General features: G+C 36.8%; 1 protein-coding gene across 10 annotated transcripts in view; it reads right to left on the bottom strand.

The window, feature by feature from the left end:
- Positions 1-25,613, bottom strand: part of KDM6A (lysine demethylase 6A) — a 151,590-nt gene that overhangs the window by 87,279 nt on the left and 38,698 nt on the right. For all 10 annotated transcript variants that reach the window (XR_008448274.1, XM_054056929.1, XM_054056926.1 and 7 more), the window contains exon 4: positions 20,422-20,471. Coding sequence is in view for 9 of the 10 variants with exons in the window: in XM_054056929.1 (XP_053912904.1) it covers positions 20,422-20,471 (50 nt within the window). In the remaining variant the exon portion in view is untranslated. The remainder of the gene's footprint in view (positions 1-20,421; positions 20,472-25,613) is intronic.

Here is a 25,613-nt window from a genome sequence, read left to right as displayed (position 1 = left end):
GCAGAAAAGGGTTTTGTACTTTCGATTGTAACCTGTGGTCAACAGGGTCTCCCAACTACCTGTTTGATGCAAAAGAACAGTTTTTGTGTTCAGATGTGTGAATATGTTTATTTCTTTACTGCAAAAATGAAAGATGAAGTTTTGACACTACGGTGCCTAATACTTCCTCCTGACACTACTCAATATATAATAACAGTTCCCTGAAGAATATGTACCACATCAAAAATTCCACTCAGGCTCTTGTGCATAAACAGCTAAGCGCCTGTGGGAGCTGACAAGCTGTAGCAATTCCAGTCACAAACATTCTAAGTGATCAGGAGAAAGAGAGGAGGGTTCGAATAAAATTTGTTTAGATTTGTACGAACATGAAAAAGAGAGCTACCTATCTACATGTTCTACACATTCCCAACACCTGCAAGAACACTAAAGATGTCCATATGGAGTGCATTACAAATTAATATCATTAATTTTGGCTTCTTCAAGGTCTTCAAGAAATTTTATAGTACCTGAAAAATCATTAGATTTCTACAGGATCTCTAAATGACAGCTGTATAGATTGCACAACCCTGCTTCTTGAGCAATAATCACAACAGTCCAAACATTTTTACTGGGTGCGCGCCTGCATCCCAGCAGCCATGTGGAAGCAATTACTATATGAAACTCATTATTCCTGTGACAAATATATTCTGGCATACATAATAGATTAATTACTGTAATATCTTGGTAAATATCCACAAAGTAATTTCTTCTTGTCTTTAAGAAGTTAATCTTTTCAGAGAGTAAGTATTGCCAAAATACACCTACTGCTAGTAGAGGAACACTGGCTAATATCTCTTTCTTAATTCATAAAAATACTTTCTTTTTTCTTTCATGGAAAAGTTCTTAAGAAGGTGAAGCAGAAAAAAAACCCAAACCAAATAAACAAAAATCCCACATAATCCACAAAGTGAATATATATACATATTTCCCCTAGTATGCAATACCTATCTTCGAAATTATCATACTTTCCTCTCCATCCTGCTCCCTTCCCATCTCCTCTTTAGGAAAGAAAGTGCATTTCTCCACAGCCTTTGCAACTCCCCACCAGGGCTGCATTTCTCTCTTCCCTACAGCTCCTCTCTGAATGAATAGTACTCTTCTAGCTTTCCTGAAACACTGCTGTCCCAACATTTTCACTCATGGACTAAGACACACAGCAAAACTTCCTGAAGAGGCAGCCTCGTTCCACCACTATCCATCAAGTGGCTTTCCAGCACTATCTCTAAAAACCTTCTTGTCACACAGGGAAGGACAGAGTACATCAAGACAAGACCGCTAGTGAACTACTAAAAACCACATACGGTAACTAATTCAAGATATGCTAGTAATTTCAAAACCACCTAAGTAATACCCTGTGCCACAACCACTTTATAGGAAGCACTTCAATATGAAAGGCAAAACTGCAACATTAAGTAACTCAAAAACCTCTTCATCGATGATGGAATATATATAGTTTTGTAAACCAGGTATTCCTTCATCCTTGAATAAATTTAGGCCCTTAGCAAGTTAGAATACTGATCAAGATCAACTAGTGTATGTCCTCAAATTTGTCATAAGGACGAACAGCCAAGCAAACACCTAAATACTGATCGCTGCTATGGGTATCTGACTTATGTGCCTTCCACTGAAGCTTACAAAATTTGACTTGATGTAAACATCTTAATTTTCTACTTCATACAAGCACTTTCAATAATTTAAGTATTGTAACAGAAAACAATATTTTTCTGAAACAAATCAAGTGAGCAAAGGTTTCATGCAACACACTACGATTAAATTTACTTTGAAAGACATTTTACAGAGATAATTCATCTGAGTTTAACACTCTCCCTACTGATTCCCCGAATGCTGCTAACAATCACAAAGTTTGTAATTTATTTTGTACGATATATGATTACAAAAAAACCCACTCCTGACCTAAAACAGAAAGCCATGTACGAGACCGAATGCTTCCTAACTAAACCAATTTACTTTGGGTTTGCACAAAAACCAGAGACTATCTCTCTGGAGATCACGTGGTTTAATCCTTTGCACAAGGAAAGGTCAACTTGAACAGGTTTTCCAGGACAATGTCCGGTTAGGTTTTGACTGCGTCCAGGAAGAGAGGCTCAAGCAACACTCTGGGCAACCTCCTCTTCCACAGCTCAATTAAGAGTAGGACTCCAAGCACTCTAGCTGCTCTTTCATAAAGGATATCTGCCTCTCCGCACCTTCCCAGACTGTCTTTCTAAGGAGCTCATACCCATCCACTGGAGCACTCCAGTTGCCTGAGCTGTCACTCTGGGTATGTCTGTGATCCCAGTGAGACCACAGCCCCGCAACTGCGTGTGAACCTCTAAGTCCTTCCACTATTTCCCCATGCTGCATCCAGTTGTGTACAAGCCCTTTAGAGGGGTGCCCATTTCTGCTATCTCCCAGAAAAGATATGAAAGCCAAGCTAACGAAATTCCCCACAACGCAGTCACGTGAGCACTTCCTTATTTTGTCCACACCCTTGAGGTAGGGCTCCCGTACTGATTAGCATAAGCAAATTAAACACAGAGCAGTTCTTCTCAACCTCTCTTTTCCTTTGACAACTACCATTTTTATTTCATGTGGATTAAAGATTTGGCCTCTCTCTTTTTCCAGGTAGATATGCTGATATAAAAATAATCTCTTCACAAATGTTTTCAATCGAAGTACAGAAACTAACTTCTGTCCACAAACAGTACTGAAACATTTTTTTCGAAGATGACATTTGGACAGTTGATTGAAATTTTTTATTCCCTTTTATATAGCAAGTAATCATCACTATTTATACCCATCATCTTCAAAATACTCTATGAAATAGAACTACCAGCATGGAATTTTACTTTCTTGACTCACCATTTTTCCAACCCTTTCCAGCAAAGATAGGAATCCCACTGAGTGTACAAATAGCCCCATTATTTCCCTGTCAATATCTCACTGCTGGAGAATCACTACCGTGTTGGAAAAAAAGCCTTAGTATAATTAATTACACAGCTGCTCTACCTGAGGCACTCCAATAAAATGGGAGTGGACAAACTGAATACACTAAGGCATGAATGACTACAAAGTAATTCAAATACACACAAGCAAACCAGTAAGAAAATAAAGGAAAACAATCACAAAAATTAAGTGGTAAAACTGTCTAAGATTGTTAGACACACTGTGCTGGGCAGTAACTAGAACCAAGCTGAATATCAAACTCTGCTTTTTCTGCTCAGAAATGTCATAGGAAACAAGATGCCATTCAGGAATGCTTCACCAGGAAAAGAGGAATTCCAGTTCATGTATGCTTACAAAGTGATACTGAGGAAGGAACAACAGGAGGTACAAAAGGACAACAGACACCAGCCCATCATTACCATGACTTCATTAGCTCTACCATAAAAACAGTTTGTTCTGTAAAACTGCAAACTGAACCAAATCCCACATTTGGAACAAAATTCCAAGTAGAAGCTTTAGAAAAAACACCTCACCAGCTGCTTCAATTTTTACTCAATTGTTACATTAGTCAGTAACATCTGAAAATGGAAAATGTTACTGGATAGCATGTTTTGGGGTATATATTTTATGCATTGTTATAAATACATCAAATATTAAAGTAAGTATGTGTTAATTTTTTCAAGGTTTCACTGTTTAAAGTATCAGAACGCAAGATCATTGATTAATGGCTGCTGGTTAGATATCAATCAATTATTACCAAAAATGATTTTCCAATTAAGACTGTAGTTGGTTTAGCAGTAATCATTAATTGCTGTTCTAATTGGTGATTTGCTGTTTTATTTGTCAGAATGTACAAATACTCTAAGATAGGATACAACAGACAAGGCAGCAGGCCTGCATGACAGGCAGCTGGGGGAGCAGACAAGATGGCCAGCAGCCAAGAGCAAAGCAAAGCAGCTGAGCAGCCCACCAGCCATTCCCAGCAAATATTTCAATTCCATCAAATCATCATTTCTTAACAGAAAACTGCACATCAGAATTTTCAGCCTGCTCTGTTAACATATACACACACACTAGTGAGTTTAAGAGCCTTCAATATCTAAAGGTAAAACAAACTAAAAAACCCCAAACCAGCCAATTGACAGAACACTTCTCTCACGCTCCACCATCTCTTCTCTGCCAATTCTGCCCTGCTCCACTTAGCTTTCATCTACTCCAGAGCTCAGCTTTCTTTCCCTCACTAATCCTTCTTCTTCTTACCATTAGATCACTATTCCTGTACCTGGTGTTATTTAGTTACTTCTGTCAACAGTTTAACTTAGGAAAAATTAACTCTGGAAAAACTGCAAACTGAAACATTGCAATTGTGCTGAATCAGGAACCTGAACACTTTTACATCCTCTAGTCTCTCCTCAGTTCAGACTATTACCTGACTATTACAGGAAAGGTTAATATGAAGCCTTTCAAAGATGGTAGTTTTAAAATCTTTCCTTCTGGGACAGTTTATTCCTAAACTCCACTGCCTATGCAGGTAGCCGATAGCCTGGAGGAGGAGGGAAGAGAGGACAGAAAAGGAGGGATAATTAACCACTGTCATAGTAGGGAGATCTTCTCCTCCTTTGTTAATTCCACATCCTTTCACAAGACTCCAGGGAGCTCTTATTTAAAGATACCTTACTAGGTCGAATTCCACAAATTAATTTTTATGTTATAATTGCTGCTTGTCAGTGTGAGTGGCTACTACTCTTGTACTAAAAGTCAGCAGAATCCCTTTGTAACCCATATATATAGTGTTTGTTGATTCACTCTCCTTCCTGTCTGTCTCCTCAGCCAACAGATTGTGGACATGCTTTTCTCATTTATATGAAATTCCATTCTGCTGTTCTACAATTGAGAAGAGAATAACTAGATTCTAGCAAAATGTCAAGTTGAACTATACTTATCTTTTATATAAGGCTATACTTTCCAGTTTAGGCTTCTATATTGTTCTTTAATAAACTAAATATTGTTTAGGCTTCTAACTTTTTCTTTGTACTCCCTACTTTTTCTGATCGTTAAATGAGTCTCCTGCACACCACCAGCCATATATAAATGAGATAGGAGATCCAAATAGTTTCAAACACTATCATTTAAAAATCTCAATACACCACATGAAATCCCCACCTGCTATCTTAGTTCTAATTTTTTTGGTACGTCTAAACTTCTACCATGCAGCATACAAAATTCATCTTCTGTTTTAGAGTATCTATATTCAATTTCACTTCCAATCATTTAAAATCATTCAAAATATTTAATGCAAGCCCCACATTAGACAGTGTCATACGGAAGAGGTGTCAACGTCCATTAATTTAAATGTATTTTCTCAGAGCAAAGATGTGTTCTCCCTTCCCAACACAACACAATTAACAATTTTCTATCACTTCAGAGAACATTAAGGACTGCTTAAACTTACACCCTCTATGCTACTTCCAATCCTTTCTGAATATGCGATTCCTCTTCAGTGTAATCTACCTTTTAATTTAAAGTTACACTTCCAAAAAAGACTTCACAGCTTTCTCACACATTGTGTAAGATCCCATTACCTATTATAATGGGATTTCCATAAACAGGATCATTCTTCTATTGGAGATATCAAAAATGAAGTAAATTACACCTACAGAACAACAAGAACAGTTCTAAGGCAGGAAGACTGTGATTGTAGGTGGCTTCATAAACCTGCAATCATGGTCTTGCTGTCACCTAGCAGATCTCAAAACTGGGCATATCTTACATTGGAAGTATGAATATTCTTTACAGTACTCTGCTTAACCAAAGAAGAAACCCATCCCTCAAATGAACAGGAGAATGAATACACACAAAAAAAAAAAAAAAAAAAAAAAAAAAAAAGACTACTCCCTGGGAGGCAGACCAGAGCCACTGGAGATCTACTCTGATGGATAGGGAAACAACAATCAAGGAGCCTAAAAAGGTCTCTTCACAATCAGCGTCAGTGAAAAGGAGAGAATGCAAGCTTACTTTCTGGAAGGTGTACTTTGTGATTTATGCCTTGTGGAAGCACTTGAAAAGTTTTGTGGAACACCTCCCACTGTAATGTTATTTCGATATTACGTTTTATTCTCTTCTTAAATACAAACACATCCACTTTATAATGTGCTTTACGAAGCCCAGGCTATATTTAATTGTTTTAACATCGTAAATAAATATCTGGTTCTGTTATCAACTGACAGATATATTTGACTTCTCAGTTTCTCTTAAGTTTTCACAGAATGATAGCTATGCCTCTCAATCCTGTTTGAACCTGCTTAGTACCTTCACTGTGTGACTGGCCTCAAATCAATACTTTTCAGACCCAAAATTCAGATCCTCTTCAGGGGAACAGAGAGAAACCTCAGGCTAAAAACCTGTTTCAGCACTCCCCAGCTCAATTTTAGAACACTGCTCTCTATGCAATATGCATAAGGTTAAAGAAATAAAAAGGAAAATCCTACTTTACTTGCATTTAAATGAAGTGGGAGTTTCTATGGCAAGAATTTTGAATAACTTGGCCTTATGAAATTCATGTCTCAGATTCTTATATATGGCCACTTACTCTTCATCTTCCGTTTCTCAAAGTGAAGTCTACCAAAATGACTCAGAATAGACACATTGATGGATATAGATCTGTTTGATAACTCAGATCAGTGAATTGCTGCTCAGCTCACACTTGACTGACACAGCACAGAGACAGGAAACTTTATTCCACTTATGACAGAGTAAAACTTTATTGACATGGCAGATCACACTATTACCAATAACTACAAAACTGTCAAACACTTTCTTTTCACAGCAAGAACAGATGAGTTACCATGGAAAGGAGCAGTGCTTCAAAACAGAGCTCCAAAACCTCAGTGACTCATTGTGTTCCAGCCAAATAAAGCGAAGTCCTACCCCTGATACCCATTCCCTGAACTTTAATCACCAAAATATCTCAAGATACACACAGTATCTCCCAATTTGTATGTACAGGCTGTAAGACTAAGAACACAGACCTAGAATTCCAGCAAAAGATATAAATCAAGGTTTAGAGAGATAAGAATTAACAGGAAATACGGACAGATGTCATGTGAATTTGAAGTTACATATCTACATAGAATACCAAAATTAGCAACGCCATTGAACAGTAGCATTTTAAAAAATCCAAAACATCAACTGTGTTCCTTTACAGCCAGTTTTATTTTGTATTATTTTCCCAAAGCAGCATTTAATACTCATTCTCAGTTCAAGGCTAGTTGCCTTCCTGTGGCATCAATCATCTGCCTCTGTCTTGGACTCAGAAGTGATTTACATCACCTGTTTGCTTCAGTTTCCTCTTTACTCAAAGCCCAGGTCAGAAAAATTCACCAGCAAGGAGTATCTACATGTTCTCTTTCTATAAAAGCCAGCGTTACAGACATCACGATTGTGGAGAGACTGAGAGAAGTTCACCTGACACCAATGGACAGGGAAGACAGTTTAGGAAAGAGACTGACAACACTTCTCCGAAAGCTATATTATCCAAGTGAAACTTCTTCAAGGCAAGCTTTTCTTCAGACCTTATTTACAAGTTTCAGGCAGATAAAGGGCTCTATCTGCCCAGATTTTGAGATCAGAAACAGAACTGAGACAGGGTTATCATGTTCCATTATGAACTAGATGGATGACTTCATTTATGTTATTATATTTTTATGGATTTCAGAGAAAGAGAACAGGATAAAATGTGCTGAAGTTCTCGCATAGCTCCACAGAGTAATTCTGCTCTAGACAACATCCAATGATTGCATTTAATCAGAAAATTAGTCTTTACCTTTTGGAGAGTAAAGGTATGGCACTAAATGGAAACCTAACTCTGAGTAGGTGACCCTGGAGGGAGGGTTCAGCAGTAACACTTTTTAACTTTTATAATTTCATTCACCTTTATATCATTATCTTAAGCCTTCACCTCCCAAAAACACCCTCCCAGCCTCGAGTGATTTGTGGTTCAGAAGTTTCTAAAGACAAACAAAATGTCTTCACATGTAATCGTTCTTAGGTTTTTTTCTTCCCTGAATCTGCCCAGTTGTTTTTTTAAACCATTAAAACACAGCAAGTCTGCAGCATTCTGCAAAACTGATGCAACTTTCTATAAAACCAGTAATAGAAAGACTTCTGGAAGACACAGTAAGCATGAATTTCCTGCAGCAGTTGACAATAGAATACAAAACATCATTATAAGCACTAGTCTTGTATAAAGAGATTCTTGCTTCTCCATCGCCACTATGAGTTTTCAGCTCTTAACTATAATGAAAATAGTCATTCGGAACCATAGTTAAGTTTTTCTTCTTTTCTGTCCAAAACCAACGTTCAAGCTAACTGCACATATGACTGAATTCCTTCCACCCACTGCAGATTCCTGTTTGATCCATCTCCTCTTCCACAGAGTTTACCAAGACTGGAATCAAGACTTTTCAGCTCACTTGTTTTCAGAAAAAGTTCACGAAAATCTGTTTATAATGGAACCCAATCCTCTTTGGGAGCAGAAAAAAAGTTAAATACTTCTAGAAAACACGCTACAGACAGCAGCAGTGTAGTTATGATGTCTGGTAATACAGTTTTATTACTGTTTTCTGATCACCCTGATAAATCAGAAAGAAGAGACTAGACAATGGCTGCAATAAGAAAACACTACACAAAAATCTAATCTAGAAAGACTGAATGAGGAAACCAAGAAAAACAGGTATATTAATTTTGGCCGGTAATACCAGATAAAATTTATTTGAGGAAAACTTTGGCCTTGCAGAACAAAGACTCGGCTGGAAATGAAGAAAACAGGGTGAAATACCCCTGACTGTTATTTATCTCATATCTGAAACACTAGATCTCTCATCAGTGCCGTTCCTCTGGCAAATAAAATGTGAAAAATGGCATAGCATAAGGAGTAGAACTCATAACGAGTTCTGAGTTATCCCATAGAAGTTGGGAAGAATAACTTGTATAAAACAAAAAGATACTGCATAGTAACTTAGGAATTAATGAAAAAAAAAAAATTAATATAGCAGCCCAGAGAAGTAGCCGAGCGTGACAAGACTGTATTTACCCAGGTTCTTCTGAATGCTGGTAAATCCCCACCTACTTACTACAAACTCTGTGCTTAACTACAGGTTTTCTAAATACTGCAGACCTTCTCAGCATACATTTACAAATATTTTTGCTTGATATTATCTAAACTCAAATATTTTCTTCGTTCCTTGCTAGGATGCTTTAACATCTAAATCTCCCAGTATTTTTTTCAGTATCTAGCCTTCCCTTTACAGACAGCACTCATCAGTTTCAGCACTTATCTCACTTGATGTGCTCCATGGAGGCAAGCAGACAACAGAGATTACTTCTTACTACACCTTTATGCAAGTAAACACAAGAAACAAATTAATGTCTATTTCTCCTGTAAATACTCATCCTTGTAAGGGTGCTTCACAGAGCAGAGCACAATCACTGTTCTAAAAGCATTTTAAATAATTTGCCTTTTCTCCAAGGCATGAGCGTACCAGCCTCACACAAGCTACTCGTAGGCTCTTTAAGAAGAGTCGTCCAGTTCTATGTCTAGGCATCCTCCCACCTGCCACCTTCTCCATCTATTTGCACTAGATCCACTCACACTTCAACTACTCCTACCCCACCCACCACCACCCCACAGAAAAGATGGAATCTATATCCCTGGGAAAAGGAGGAAGCAATACAGCAGAATACTTTAATTAGATATATACTTGAAAGAGTATTTTAAAAAACTAGAACAGAAATATCAGTTCCGCAGTGAGCAAATTGAAAACCTCAAAATTTGCAAAATCAAATGATTCTTTATTTCTAAAACTAAACAAATCTTTCATCTTTTAAAGAACCAACAATAAAACATAGAAGATTCATTTCTGAGGAAAAGAAATGCCCCTCATTAATGAGACACAGAATCTACTGATGTCTTATGATCAAAAAGGAATCTACAAACTACAAATAAGAAAAGCAGGGTAGTGTGTTTTAACTTTTTCCATGTAAGGAAAGAGCAATCATATGAAATAATTGTACTGTTACTGTGTTTTCTACAAATATCAGAATACTTATCAAAAAGCAAGCATCACATGCATTATCAATGGAGTTGTTTATCTGCAGAAAAAGATACATTTGGTCATTCAATATTATAAACATTCAAATAATATTCTTGCCTACAGAAGACGTGCCCTCTGTTCAAGCCAGAATTATTCCATCAACTAAATATGCCTCTCTGAACCATCTGAATTGATGAGCACCACCATACTTCACGTCTCATATTTTAGCATCCTACATTCTCATCACAGGAACTAAAGAAAGGAAGTGTGCTATTATTCTAAGTATTGGTAGATGACAGTTGACAGTGCTTTATTCTGCACAAAGGAAACTTCTGCAATACAAGAATTCAACATGCATAAAAAGCTTTTCTGAAGAGACTTTTCCATCAATCCTGATAATACTTATGTTATTTCCACCCAGAGTATTTGGACTTCTAGACAGAGATCATACACACAGAGGAACAAGAGCAGCATTCCTGCTGAATTCCCAGAGTGAAGCATCACCATTAGAAAACCTTGAGTATTGTTTGGAAATAGATAACCATGTCTAGAGTGAGGGGAGAGCATTTTCTCGGAGATTCTACCTGGTCTTCCCCTCACCCAAGCAAAGTTTCTCCTCAAAGCACATTCTTTCCTCTTTTACCACTAACACTGAGTATATTACAGATTTGTCAGTTTTGAGTTTCTGTAACTCCATTGATTAGAAGGAACAAGTAGCTTAGTGAATACACTGAAAAAAAAAATCAGAACTATAGACACTGAAATGAAACCATTTTTCTAATTCTACAAAAATGCAGACTATCAAATAGCACATACATGTGCCCTAAAAACACTAAATACTTGTGACCTAAATAGGTAGATGGTTTCTACATGTAGAGGAGGACTCCTTTGTTTATAATAACATTTAATAGAAAGAGACATAAAGAAGAAGCAATTTATCAAATCTATCTGGAAGGCACAGGCAACATGTCAAAATTTGTTAATTAAATTGGTCAGTCTCAATCTTTTTAAGATTCTACACCTACTCTTGATTCCTTTCAAGGAGAGGGAATATGCCTTCCTGCCATAACTTAATTAGATACCTAATCGAATAGGGAGTTAATTATTAGAACCATGTACAATTTTACTGTACACAACACTGGACATGCTGCATTATTTGTCTGCATTAACAGTAAAAAAAAAAAAGTATCTGCTTCTTTCTCTGTCATGGGATTACTGTGTTGTAGTCAACAAAGGGACAGAAGTTTAGACACACAGCACAAAACCCAAAACAATCACTCTTAGAATTTATTACCGTTTAAAAAATATCTAGTTAAGCGTATCCTCTTTTTTAAACTAGGGATAAGTTGTGCTTTAATTAAGAGCCTGAAATACAACACATTTTGTCCTTAATCTTTCTAGGTGGCATTCACATGTAACAACGTGTCTTAGAATTAAAATGTGTACTTCCAATCTGTCTGCTTTTTAAGAAATAATAATTACTTTTAGAATCCAATATTAAAAAAATCTTTTCCTGAAAGCCAAATACAGTTATTAGTTTGCCCTACATTTTGTGTATTTTACACATAATCAAGTGTTATTGGTAACACAATCACCATCACTGGGTAGACCTTATAGTAGCCTTCCAGTACTTGAAAAGGACCTACAAGAAAGCTGGAGAGGGACTTTTTAACAAGGACATGGTGTGAGAAAATAAGGAGAATGGCTTTGAATCAGAAAGAGGAAGATTTAGAATAGACATTAGGAAGATATTCTTCATGATGAGAGTGGTGAGGCACTGGAACAGGTTGCACAAGGACGCTGTGGATGCCCTATCCCTGAAGGTGTTCAAGGCCAGGTTGGATGGGTCCTTGAGCAGCCTGGTCTAGTGGGATGTGTTCCTGCCCATGGTAGGGGAGTTGGATCTGGATGATCTGCAAGGTCCCTTCCAACCAAAATCATTCCACGATTCTATGACTATTACTTTTCCATCATTCCAGAGTTTCGCTATATTAATAATTTCCTTTGCAATATTTTCAAAGCCTACACAATTATTTTATCTTTAAGAGGCAAATTTCCAGTTAGTCTTCATAAATATAGTTTGCATTTAAGAATCCCTTTTTTCACATCATTGAGTAATCACGCTAACTGATCACACCTATGGGATGCTGAAATAACCTCATTTACAGTTTTACAAAGCTACCAAGTATTCCAATACAGAAGAGAAATTACGTTGTGCACAATTCATAAGTTTGGCCCTCAATTTAGCAGTCTCCTTACTCCAACTTTCTCTTAGGCCTTGTTCTTTTAACATTTTTTCTAGTTTTCCAGGTATCTTCTCGTATGCAATTTCTATACATTATTTCATGATCTTAATGCATTAATAACTTTTAAAAACCTTAAGAGAAACAGCTATGGTTACCTATGCGGTCTGTTGTAGTTCTTGACTGACTTTTCTTTAAAAAGACTTTTGATGATGACGTATCCATTCCATTCCCCCTTTTGGTCTTGCCAGTCAACAGAATTACTCACTCTTACCCACTGCACCCCCAAAAAGATTTATGGAAAATAGATCCTCACATTTTTCATCAGCAGTTCAGTAAAAGACTCTGTAATTGCTAGATCCTTTGTTCTCAATTTCCTCCAAAACCCTTTCTTTTGTGACAGAAAACTGTTGTTACCACCAGCTGCAGTAACAGCTACATACGTTAAGATCTTCATTATTTAATAGGAGAGGAGTTTCTGTCATCTTAACTCACTCTTTCACTTGCAATGGACTCTTAAGCAAGTTCATGACAGAAAGTTCATCTTTATACACTGAAGCCCCATTACTGTAATTTCCTCCACACTAAACCTAACGAATTTTTATTATCTATTTATCTAGCTCGCCAAGTGGTCCTCAGTGCTTCACACTATACCTTTTGCCTTCCTCAAAAACAGAAGACATCCCAGGTCTTTTGATGGAGAATGACACTGTTTTCTCCACCTGAACAGTTACCACATTCCTTGTATTTTTTTTGTTTTGTTTCTTTTTTTGTTGTTGTTATTTTTTTGCTTTTTTTCCCCCTAACCTCTCCCACTGTGCCTGGTGAGTTTATGACACAGAGGTTGCTGCTGGAAAGAAAGGTGGCAAAAGTTTCATTTCAGACCTCCCACAATCCACTCCTGTATTATTCTATATATACACCTTCCTTCCTTCTTCCCATATGCTCTTAGCCTTGAAATATGTTTTTGCTTCTCTCATTCTCTTTAAATTCAGAATCTCAGCAGGGCTACAATTTTCCTTCCCAACCTCCTTGTGATTCTTCCTCTAGCCACACTTTCCTCTTCCCCGTAATATTTGTTTAGTCTCACTTGGTCTTACGTTTTGGTGTTGTTTTTTTTTTCCTCTCCTCAGCCTTCTACTTTCCCTTTTCTTATTTTATTTTTCCTGGACATAATAGCTTACCATCCTACATTATCACAGTGTATCAGACTCAGACTGCATTTCCAGCAACGCAGTCTCCTGAAAATGCTTATCTCCCATTAAATACCATAAAAATGCTTTTTATCTCCATTACAATGGCCTGCTGCCTTCAGTATTTAAAAAAATCAGGCCATTCCTTTCAAATTTACCCCTATTTCGTGTTTTCTATTTTGTAACACAGAATAATACCATGGTTCATTCTCCCTCTCAGACTACAACAGGTCTTGGAACAGTTACGTTTCGTACCTTCTCAGAACGTGACCAGAACGTCTTCATCAAAACTCCTCTAGTGAAAGGCTGGCAATCTAACAAGTGTTGTTTTAGTCAAAAGTGAGGGGCAGTATAGAATCCCTCGTGCTGTACCGATGACCATTTTATTTCCAGACAAAAGTAAAGACCATATAGAAGGTATTAATGATATGACCCTTTTCAATGCCTTCCAGAGCCGCTGGGTATTTATTCAACTTCTGCGTTGATTTTTCACTTCCTGATTCTCCATTTCCTCTGATGTTTCTATTTAGTCCATTCCTACCTTATTATTTTGATTTTATTTTGCAAATATATGCTGAATTGCAGGTTTTGACCTTGCACATCTTGAGGGCATCTACCTCATTGCCCAGTTCCTTCTGCAATGCCTCTAATCTCAGCACGTTTCACCTTTACTGAAGATTTTTGCTTTCCTGATCAAGTCTTCTTCTAAATGCTTCTCTGATTAAGCATCCTCTTTATTAAGTGTCCAGTAATTTATGTTAAAGGCTTTCTGTATCCTTTTAAAATTTTGTTTTCTGAGGACTCTGATGTGCAATTTGTATCCTTACATGGGATATCCATTCTCTAAAAAAAAAAAAAAAGTTTCACAAAAACTAAACAAAAATTTCTTAAATAAAAAGAAACATTCACAAATTATCCTACTGACTCCTCTAACTTGTTTCAGGAAGGGGCTGCTCCAGCAATTTCTACTGATCCTGTACCACTGTACTGTTTCAATTAAACTAAGCATTTATATCTAATTAAAAAAATAATGGAAGTTTTGATGAATTCTGTCTAAAAACACTACTTGGTATTTTGAGGTTACTGCAGAAAATATAACAGTTGTGAGTCAATGAAGTGGAAAATTGCTGTCTTATAATAGATCCTCTAAGGTGCAAAATGTTCTTTTATTTGCCGTTATCAGTGTGTCTAGTAATTGCTTTTTGTCCAACTACTCAAAAATGGGGGAAAAGACTTCTGGTTTGGAGAGAGACAGCAAAGCATACAAAATTAAAGCATTAATGTTTTTTAATTGTTTTCCTCTCTTACAGCATTAAGAAAAACAAGATATTTGGCCTATCAATACAGAAAAGGTAGAAATATAAAAAGAAGCTGTGGGAAAATATTTTTAAAAAGAACAGGTCACATTTAAAAAAAACACTTGTTACTTTAGTTCTTCGAAAAAAAAATCCACACTACTAATTAAAAGTGTTTCAGCCCTAAGTTGGCAAATACTCCTAGTAACATTTCTACGTAGGCTTAATTATAAAACAGCATTTTAAAAAATTACCTGGTTATTAATTATACTTTAGGTCTAGATAAGGAACATTAAGAAATCACGTTCTGTAACAAACAACTCCACATAAACTAACATCACATCCTCCCTCTAAGATGAACGAATGCAATCACAGTTGTACTTTTCTGGGGTTTCTAAAGACAATTTTTGCTTTTTTGGTTTACTTAATACGTCTGCATGGTTTTGGACTCTTCAGTTTTATAAAAACTGAGAGAAGCGAGAGGATATTCTGTTATTTGCAAACATACAATCAAAATTAAAAGTTCTAAAAATCATTTATTTTAAGAGACAAATATGAAGAAAGTCTGAGGGAAATGTCCGAATTTGGGCTGTAGCTCTGATGTCCAGTAAATGCAGGCAGGGAGTCCTCAACAGCCACCTTCCAGAACTAGACCAATACCTCACTGGAAAACAACTATGGGATTTATTCCCCTTCTTTATTTATTTATTTATTTTTAAACTAGACCATTCAGTCTTCTAAAGCACTGTAACTTCAGTTTGTAGCATACCTACACACAGATTCTCAGAATCCACTGGAACACGGACAGAAGTAGGTCTCTGAAAATCCTCCTCGGAGTTTACTAAACTTCTTTGATGTTTTCACACCAACTACATAAATGAAATTTTTATTAAAAAGAAAGGTGATTACAGCCGTTTTCATTACAATGATAAAGAGTGCCTGACAGATTTACTTTACTTCTAGGCAATTTTCCAGCCCAAGTGAACAGCTAACAAGAAGACTGTTTCTGAATTCGTGTTGGAGGATATAAGTCACTAATTAAGTGTTCCTTAAACATTTGAGGGAGCATTCAGATTTTCTCACTGAAGCACTCCAAGTATTTCTCTATGAAGAGATACTACAATTGCGTATAGCTGAAAAAAATGAGGTTTCTTGTCATTTTAAGGTATCCTCAATCTAAGTTCTAGCATCTTAGTCCATGGTAAAAAGCTTTCCCTAACATAGAAGTTAACTCATTTTCACAGTAACTTCCATCATTTTAAGGTTTACTTAGCATTTCTAAATACTGTGCTCTGGCAATCCTCCCAACTCATTCACATATAGATAGAAATGTTTAAGTATGTGTACCCTCTGTTGTTCTGATGGAACAGCTTTTTATAAAAATCCTTGAAGACAGTCAAGATACTTCTCTTTGAAGAGTTAACACACTCAGAATAAGGTACAAAGGCAGTGCTGTTCCTGTGCTCCTCATAATTTGTCCAAAATCCCCTGGATTTGACTAAAATCCTGTCTAGAAAGCTATATATTCATTCCCCAGTCACATAAATGTCAGTGATATGAGTACCAAAAAGTTTTACTTATTCAAATTCTGTTTTGCAACAACTACAGGCACACAGCTTCCAACTGACAATACGTGAACACTCATTTACCTGCAAAAAGCCACAAATCTGCTTTCATCAAGATTATCAACCTACAGAAGGGCTTCAGCAGCAGCATCATGCCAAAGCACAAGCAATCTAATCAAAGAACAGTACAACAAGGCCCTGTAAAGCCCTTCCAGTAATCACTCTGAGCACTGAAGCCTCTTGCAGTTCCACACCTGTGGAGGAAGGTTTCTAGGTTTCCCTTGCCCCAGGCAACCATGTCAATGCAACAGGATGAGATGTTTTATATTTATACACACTCAGTTCACTCATATACTGAGATTTGTGTTAGAACAGCCCTACTCAAACCCTTATGTTACATAAGAGTTCAGTATAATCACCTGCATTATAATACCACCCCATGAAGTGATTACGAAGAACTTTTTCCAGGTGCCAGGTATCTGCTATCAGGTTTGGATAAAATCAGGAATATCCTACTCCTTGATGAGCTTCTAATCTTGCCTCCTCAGAATGTGCCAAAGCCGATAACCATGGCAGACACTTACACTTGATATCTTTAATTTCTCAGTAGCATCAAAACCTACAAACTTCAGTTCTAGTTGCTGTCTCCCTCTCCTGAACTGCCCTTTCCCTATCCGTTAATCCCCCACAGTCCTCCTCACCTCCCCCAACATGTTGACACAGGAGTTCTAAAAAGAAATCAGAATTAAGTACACTGCACAGAAGGGAGATTTATTTTAGCATAGGCACATAAGAAGAAACACTGAGAAAACTACTTGAAAGCAAAAACTCTGTTAACTCAGCCTTTATCCAAGTTGAGATATTTACTTCACATGATTTCAAGTCAAACAACTTTTTTAAATGCAGAGTTAAGGTACCACAGTGTGCAGAACAAACTGGAGAAACTCAGCAATTCTGCAGGATATTTTATGTTGATCTGTAGGTACCCATAGCCATCACTGCAACAAGAGGTCTATTTAGGAATACGCAGCATAATGCAACCCAGCTCTTTCCTAACTATCTGTACAAGTATTACTTCTTTGAAAGGAAGTAGTACCTCATCAGAATGGAGAGATCATTCATCTGGTAAATGGCAAAATATAGCATCTTCCCAACCTTTCACCTTCATTTCTATCACTACAACATATATTCAGAACACATTTTCTAAACTGCTTTTTTCTTTCTCTTTTTATTCTGTAGGATCAACAAAATGCTTATCACATTAATCACAGAACAACCTATGCACCAAATTCTGATAGAAAACACCTTGGTTAAAATGTCAGACCATCAGGAAAAAAAAAATCTGGGGATGGGGAAGTAAAATGCTTTTCTTCCTGGAAGAAAAAGAAAAAAACCATAGAATACCATATAAAGAACAATCCATGAAAATAATGCTCCATTACCAATTCCATGCAACAGTGAAAACTCAAAGAGCAGAAACTAAAAATACTACCTATGGAAGCCAAAGTATACCTAAAGCAACCTAGAATTTCTCACAATCCTTCCGAAAGTTTTCTATTTATAAAACAAAGAAGATACTGGGCACTTACTGCAACCACGTCAATTTGCACTGCACTGCAGTTAGTCATTTCAGATACGCTGCCTAAGTTTATAAGGCTGTTCCTGTCTGGTTTTAAACCTGTCTTATGTAATGAGCTTCACGTGATTCAGCACTCAACATCAATGTCTCAGTACTCTCACACAGCTCTCCTCATAGCTCAAACACCACCCTTTCTTCACACTCTGCTCTCTTCCCTCCTTTACCATCACAAATTCCAACAACTTAACTGATGACATCTAATCCTGTAAGAACGGGGAAAAAAAAAAAGATTCTTAAACCCACAACAGTAAAACAAGGAAACGTGTCTGCTTTTTTTGAAGTTATCTGTATAAAAAGTTACTTACAAAGTATTGCAGAATAGCATATAAGGTTGACTTAAAATACACCACAAATTTACTATTCTGGACTAAATGGTTTCTTACATACACAAGGCATAAAGGACAGCACAAAACAAGAAACCTTCTCAATTGGAGTGAGGAAGACCTTTCTCTAGACCCCAACCCAAGCAGCTTCCCGACTGCCAACTCCAGACTAGCTTCATCATCCATTAATAAGATGAAATGATTCAACCATGATTATTATTAATTTCAGCAAAAATGTTTTTAACTGAAAAATGGTTTTGGATTCTTCAAGCTGGTTTTCATGCATACAAAAACTAAGAAATAATCCAAAATCATTATGGAAAAAAACTCATTTTGACTACAAATTTATAAGGAAGTTTGTAATGAGACCAAGTAGCACATCATCCTTCCCAGGTGAGGCCAATCTGAAGAAAAATTATTGGGAGTTTGTGGTTTTTTTTTCTTTCTTTGTAGAAGCCAAAATGTTCTTTTGTCAGGTGCAAACAAGCTCATGCTTTTAACTGGAATTGTTTGAAATAATCTCTGCATGGTAACACTCCTGATACACACAGAAGAAATAAGTGTGTTAGAATAGCAGCACATTGTATACAGACAAATTGCTTTCAATAAATCAAGTATAGATCACACATTTTACTGCTGTCCATGCTGTTGAAATGGAACTACAAAATAATCAGTTTGCATTTATGTTAACTACAGATAAAATTCTAAGCCACACCAAAAACACTATATGGCCATGGAAATGCATACAAGCATTTAAACTTCACCCCAAATTTTCTGAAAACGCAGCAAAAGAATTTACTAATCAACTACCACTTCTAATAATGAGCCATCAGAACAAAAGCCAGAAGAAATAATTCAAGTCACAAACTATTCTGAAATGCTTAACACGGGAAGAGTACAAACAGAAGCTACTACAATAGCTGTTTAATTAATTGATCCATTTCAATAGTCATTTACAGCAATCTAACTTTTTGAGAGCATGTAAGAAATAAGAACAGATAAATGCCTTTATGGTTGTAATTTTTAAACTACAGAGATTATTCCTGAAAACACTACTTCAACTCCAAAATGGCCTGGTGCAAAAATGGCACTTGTACAACTTCCATTGGAACAGAAGCTTTACAAGACTACATGAACAGTTTTCCTAGGACTCTGGTTGGAATTCTCCTTCCACGTACCAGAAGACAACACTTATTTCAGCTCACTCTTCTACCCTTGATTAATCCTGCCTTTCTCCCTTTCTCTCCCCCCAGATGGGTGTTTTCATCACAGGACTTTCCAGAACATACTTATAGCCCCTATAAAAATACAAAGAACATGGAAAAAATATTGTTTCCCCAATCCCAGGATATACACAGTATTGACGTCCTTCCAGAGCAAGCCCTCCCTAGTGGAAACACACACTTGCACACTTTTAAGGAAAACTGCTGCTTAAGACCACACAAGTATCTACCATTACATGCCTTCCTGCACCTGACTCAATCAACAAGCTTCAAATTATTTCACATAACAATATAATAAGGCTAACTATTTTTGACAATATCACTAAGAAATATTTACTCAAAGTGCTGATACCTCTACAAGGACTTAGAGATAACACAGTCGTACTAAGGATTTTTTTCCTGTCTTATGTAAGAATGTTATCTAAAATATTGAAAGGGACTTTAAACAATTCGGCATCTGTGAAAATAAAAAGCAACCTGAGAACATTTTTCCTAGTGCATGTCCAATGCCTGCAGGGCAGCTTTCAAGTGGTTATGATTCTCTCAGTACTCATACATATCCAAATATCTGTGCTTACACAGGAAAAAAGAAAGTAATGGATAACAATAATTTTTTTTAAGTCTACAATGTGTCAAGGCAATCAATCTATTATCTCAGCAAACATTGTGAAGATTCATTTCCACTTAAATTTATAATATGAATTGTACATCTAGGTAAACATTTCCATTAAGACTTAATTACCATGTCAAAAAGTAATTGCAGATAGATACTCCAAACTTATAATAAATCTGTTCTAGAAATTCAATCATTTACAACAATAAGGTTGGGGGTTTTTTTAAATAAAATAAGCAAGATATACAGACCTTCCAGTAGTCAGATTGTAAACTGTAGTACCTCTGGTATGCAGATAATGCTGTAAGAAAGAAAAATGGATGTTGAATTTGTTTTGTTGCATTTTCCTTGAAGAAAAAGACAGAAAACCTTAAGAGTCAGGATATACAACATTAAAATGATAAATGGTTCAATAAAAGTAACACTGCCACAATAAGTACACTGTTGTGGGTAATGCACTCCTTAAGATTATAATTTTGATGAAATGTCAACCTCAAAGTATATTTACTATTAATCGTACAAACATAAATTGAGCAATATTTTAAAGAAAACCTATAACAAAAGAAATCATTTGGAATTTTGGGATTTTCATCCTGGACAAAACTGTTGTAAGATTTAAAAATTTAATCATGTAGGCTCACGTACCATGATCCCTGATGTCCTGTAATTTCTAAAGAACTGGTGCAGAGGGACATACAAAGAGAAATCAATTTCACATACCCTTTCATTCAGTAACTAGAGAAACAAAAGCAAGTGGAAAAAAACTTACATTTTATTCTACATCTAAGACCAAGACTAACCTGGTAAACAGTATTAAGAACAGCTCTATTCAGTAGAATATTAGCTCTATTTAGCAACAAATTTCTCTGAACTGCTATTCTTGCATCCTTCTTCCTTGCTAAAAATTCTGGTTAATTCAACTTGCCCTTCAGCTAACAGTCCACATGAGCCTAGAACTCAAACAGGCTTTACATTCTCCTAAGAACACTGCACTAGGCACTGTCCAAAAATGGAAAATTTTAAATAATAGTTCACTGTACAGCCCTGTTCGATTGTCTCTGTTTGACTGGAGAACAGAGGTGAGCAAGAGAAGACATCTGAAAGTATTCACTCATTTAGAACCGATAAAGCCTCGTGTTGGGCAAGGTGGAAGATGAGGAGGAGGCACAGGAAACTAAGCTCTGCTAATGTCACTGCTCATAAAGAAACATGCCCAGAGAAGTTATAGTGTCTCCATTTATCACAGGGAAAAGTTCATATACCAAAGAAAGGAGTTGTTGCTCCATAATATTCTACCAGTTTCCCTTAGAGTGCTGACGTCTGCAAATTAATTTTCTAACTCTTCCATTCTTCAGTAAAATTTATCAACTTCGCATATTAACAGCTGAAATGACTGCTTTACTTTGCCAGACTCATAGAATCATAGAATCACCAGGTTGGAAAGGACCCACTGGATCACCAAGTCCAACCATTCCTAATACTCCCTTAAATCATGTCCCTAAGCACTTCATCAACCCGTTCCTTAAACACCTCCAGGGAAGGTGAGGCGACCACCTCCCTGGGCAGCCTGTTCCAGTGCCCAATGACTCTTTCTGTGAAGAATTTTTTTCTGATATCCAGCCTGAACCTCCCCTGGCAGAGCTTCAGGGTGTTCCCCCTTGTCCTGTCCTCACCAAATACATGGAAAGCACAGACTGTTAAAGCGTATTTCATGTTTACATAAGGAGATAAGGCCTTCATTCTAAGGAAGGCCACATTACTCTTCCGAAGGAATAAAGACAACACTACAGTCCTTACTCTCAAGTGTCTGAAGTGCCCAATCCTAGCTCTGAGTTCAGCAACCTCTTCTAGGGAGCCAGCCTTTCCTTCCAGGGATTCTGCTTCTATTTAACTTCTTGAAGATTAAATGCTAAAAATGCTAGGTGTTTTGTACAAAATGCTAACCATGAATCATGGCGGGGAATCACTTATACAGGAGATAAGCATCCCTTTCCTCCTCATGAAAGGTAGACCACTAGAAACTGTTACTGATGCACAATTTCAGTATTTAACAAGTGCTCATCTTACAGTTAGTTTCAGTCTTCTTTACATCTAGATAAAACATCTATTCCACAAGCACTCGAGCCCTGCTAAAAAGGCTTAAAGAAACAAGCAGAAAAACAGAAAAAGAGGATTCAAGAAAGCAATTTTTTTTTGACGATCCCACATGAAAAATCCCTAATCAAACGTATCCCTAGGACTAATCTTGCATACAAGAGGCTAGAAATCAAATTAGGAAAGCAAGAGTTTTGAAAAACTAGAACAACCTACTAGTTTTAAAGCAGCAGAACACAAACTATAAACTCAAACCATACCATACTTTCTACTCCCCAAAGTCAGTCACCACTGAGCAGACATTTGTCCTGAGTTCTATGGTGAGAGTAGCTTGTCAAAATATTGCATTATGGACTACAAGTAACTTCCCCCTTAAGCTTGTAAGAAATTAGTGCAAACTCCTCAAATTAAACTTTACTGTAGATAAAGAATAAAAAAGAAAGAGCAAGTGAATCTGCCTCAGTGCTATGTTCTACTTGTAGGATGATATTCTCTGGTTCACTGAAAAGTGAAGAGGAAGTTGCCTGTGCTATGTATCACATAACTAGTAGGAAAAACAAACAACAACAACAACAACAAAAAAAATCACAAAACACTAAAGGCTCCAGTGTCACTTTTGCCTTTACTTTTCACACAAGACTAGTCATTCCAATTTTTGTCAGGGAAAAAAACATCTATAAAGTACTGCCGCTCTTTCAACCTATGAGTCAACTCATTTTTACAGACTCAAGTAAATTACTGTTTCAGTTAAGACGTCCTTCTTTAAACATAATTAAACAAGTGCTCTGAAATCACTCCTAGGCACAGCAGAATTCTGCAGATGATCTTCTGATTAGGAACTTAGCATCAAACTTTTCCAATCTAGAGGTTTGCTACTAAAATTCTTACACCTCTGGAATTCTTGGAGGCCAAATAGCTATGAACTTATTTTTTCAGCAGGTAAAATCCCCCGAGCGTGCAAGAAAATACATGTCTGGACTCAAACAACAGGACTGAAACAGCAGGACGATGTTTCTTACTTCACACTAAACTATATCAGTAAAAAGATCTTGCCTACCACAAAAATCTCTCTTAAGATCACAAAGCCAAAAGATCAGATTTAGACTTCTAAAACAACTCAGTGACTCAGGAACTCCTAAAAAAGGTGCTCACAGTTAATTATCTCCATCCTTCTGAGTATTTCATTACTTATTGTACCAGCTTACATTCTTCCTATGGACCTCCTTCTCCAAACCCTGCCACCTTACATTATTTGCCTAAGAGATATAACCCTTAGCATCAGACTCTTGAAAACCCTACAGGCAGACAGCATTTACCATCCTACCCTGAATGAGAAGGAATGGAGGCATATGCCCCAAAGTTCTATGCAGCTTTTCAGATCAATCACAATCAGCTGTAGTGCTTGATGAGAATAAAAAAGTTTACATAAAATAGCTCTGAGAAGAAAAACACCATCTCTCCACTCAAAGAATTTAAACTACTGGACAGTCAGAAGCCTCCTAAACTCAGACCTGTTTCAGAATCTGTCTTATAAGCCTCTACACCCCCTACTGCAGAGCTGGCCCTCAGTCAGTTCACTCAACCAGTCTACTGGTTACCTCTTGCAGGTTTTTACAGACACACAGAACTACCCACTCTGCAATACCTACAGTTTCCCTAACATTGACAGCCTTTATTTTTTGTCCTAGAAGAGTTCACCCTCCTCTCTCACCATGACAAGGATCAAGGGACATCTCAAAATCAGGACAAGGCTAACAGGTTGCTTATTTGCCCCTATTTATATTCCTTGATTTCACGTAGAGAACACAAAATAGATTTTACGTAAATACCACATATGGTTTCATTTTATATCTATGTAACTTCATAAGACAATGGTAAACCTTTATAATCTACATATTCTTTCAGTAATATGATAGACAATCTCTTTTCATATCCAGAGTCTAAATAGATAACCTAAACAAACCAGTGAGGTAAAATGGAGAGCAGAATGTCTAGAGCGAATGATCTCCACCTACCTGTCACTTTCAACACATCTAATCACAATCACACAGTCACAGAAGGATGGCTATTATAACCTGCTCTAACAAACTTACTTTACCATACCTGAAAATTTAAAAGCCTTCAAAAGTGATGCAAACATGGTGCAGTTCGAGTATTTTAGTGCTTCAGTAAAGAAAAAGTGAACTAGATACTGACACCATCTAGTGGCACCTTGCAAGGCTCAATGTGACTAACAGATTTTTGGCTTGCTGACCTTTTTAAAGTTAAGAGCAAGCCTTAATTTTATGACATATTCCTGAAAAGAGAACTTCAAAACAACTCAAAGATCTATATTTTTCTGTGTAAATTAATATTTGCTTTCTTAAATTTCTTTTTTTAATGATAAATTATAATCAAGCACTAACATTTCTCAGTGCCTATCTGACATGAAAATAAGTAGTAAGATAGAAAACTAGCTGAAGAACTGCACAAGGGAAGCAGAGAAAGGGCACACGCATTCCTTCAAATCTGACAGTGCTTCCAGGAAAAATAAGTGTTCATTTAACACCTAGAAGTTGTATGCAGGTTATGGAAACAGCTTATTACGTTGTGCAGGTTTTATCCACAATGGTGTTTTAACCTAGCAAGTTGAATACTGCTGGGCGACAAAACTAGAGAATCAAAAGGTGAGAAAATTCCAAGGATGAGTGAATGAACAAAAAAGCTAGAGCTGCAAAAAGCAGTCCAGGTCGCCTGCTCCAAGGCTTCAGGAAAGAAGTTGTTCTCCATTTCCTCCAGAGATTTGTGCTGGAAGTACCAAAGCGACAAACAACCAAGCCTACAGCCTAAACACACATTTAAGAAAGAAAAGTCACCAAATAGTTCTGAGTAATTAACAACCAGTAGTTACTTTCTTCCTATAAAAACACAATGCAGCAGCAAAGTGGTGAGAAGCCCACTGTTTCATGATCATGTCCAACTGTGAGCTGGACAGGAGACTAAGAAGTATTAAACATGTAAGACACAAATCTGACAACAGGTTTACTGTTGCAGAAATCCTTTTGATAGTGAACTCCAGGAAAGGTTTTAAAATATGGAGAATACCAGTGAAGGAACAGAATACAACCACAGGAAGCTCAAACATCCTTTAAAGAGTATATTCTACAAAATTACTTTTAACAATTAAGTGTTTATTTAGAATATTGCCCAAAATGAAAATTTTTTAACTACCAACCAAAAACTATGGTCTAGCTATATTATATAATAACAATCTTTCATTGCTAACCCACACCCCATGCACACTATTTATACACAACACAATATTCTAAGCTTAAGATAACTCACTGTCTTCTTTCTATAGGAATTTCAT

This window comes from Cuculus canorus, chromosome 1 (assembly GCF_017976375.1).
Source record: "Cuculus canorus isolate bCucCan1 chromosome 1, bCucCan1.pri, whole genome shotgun sequence".
Lineage (NCBI taxonomy): Eukaryota > Metazoa > Chordata > Aves > Cuculiformes > Cuculidae > Cuculus > Cuculus canorus.
Note: the sequence above shows the minus strand (reverse complement) of the source record. Positions and strands in the feature narration are given on the sequence as shown.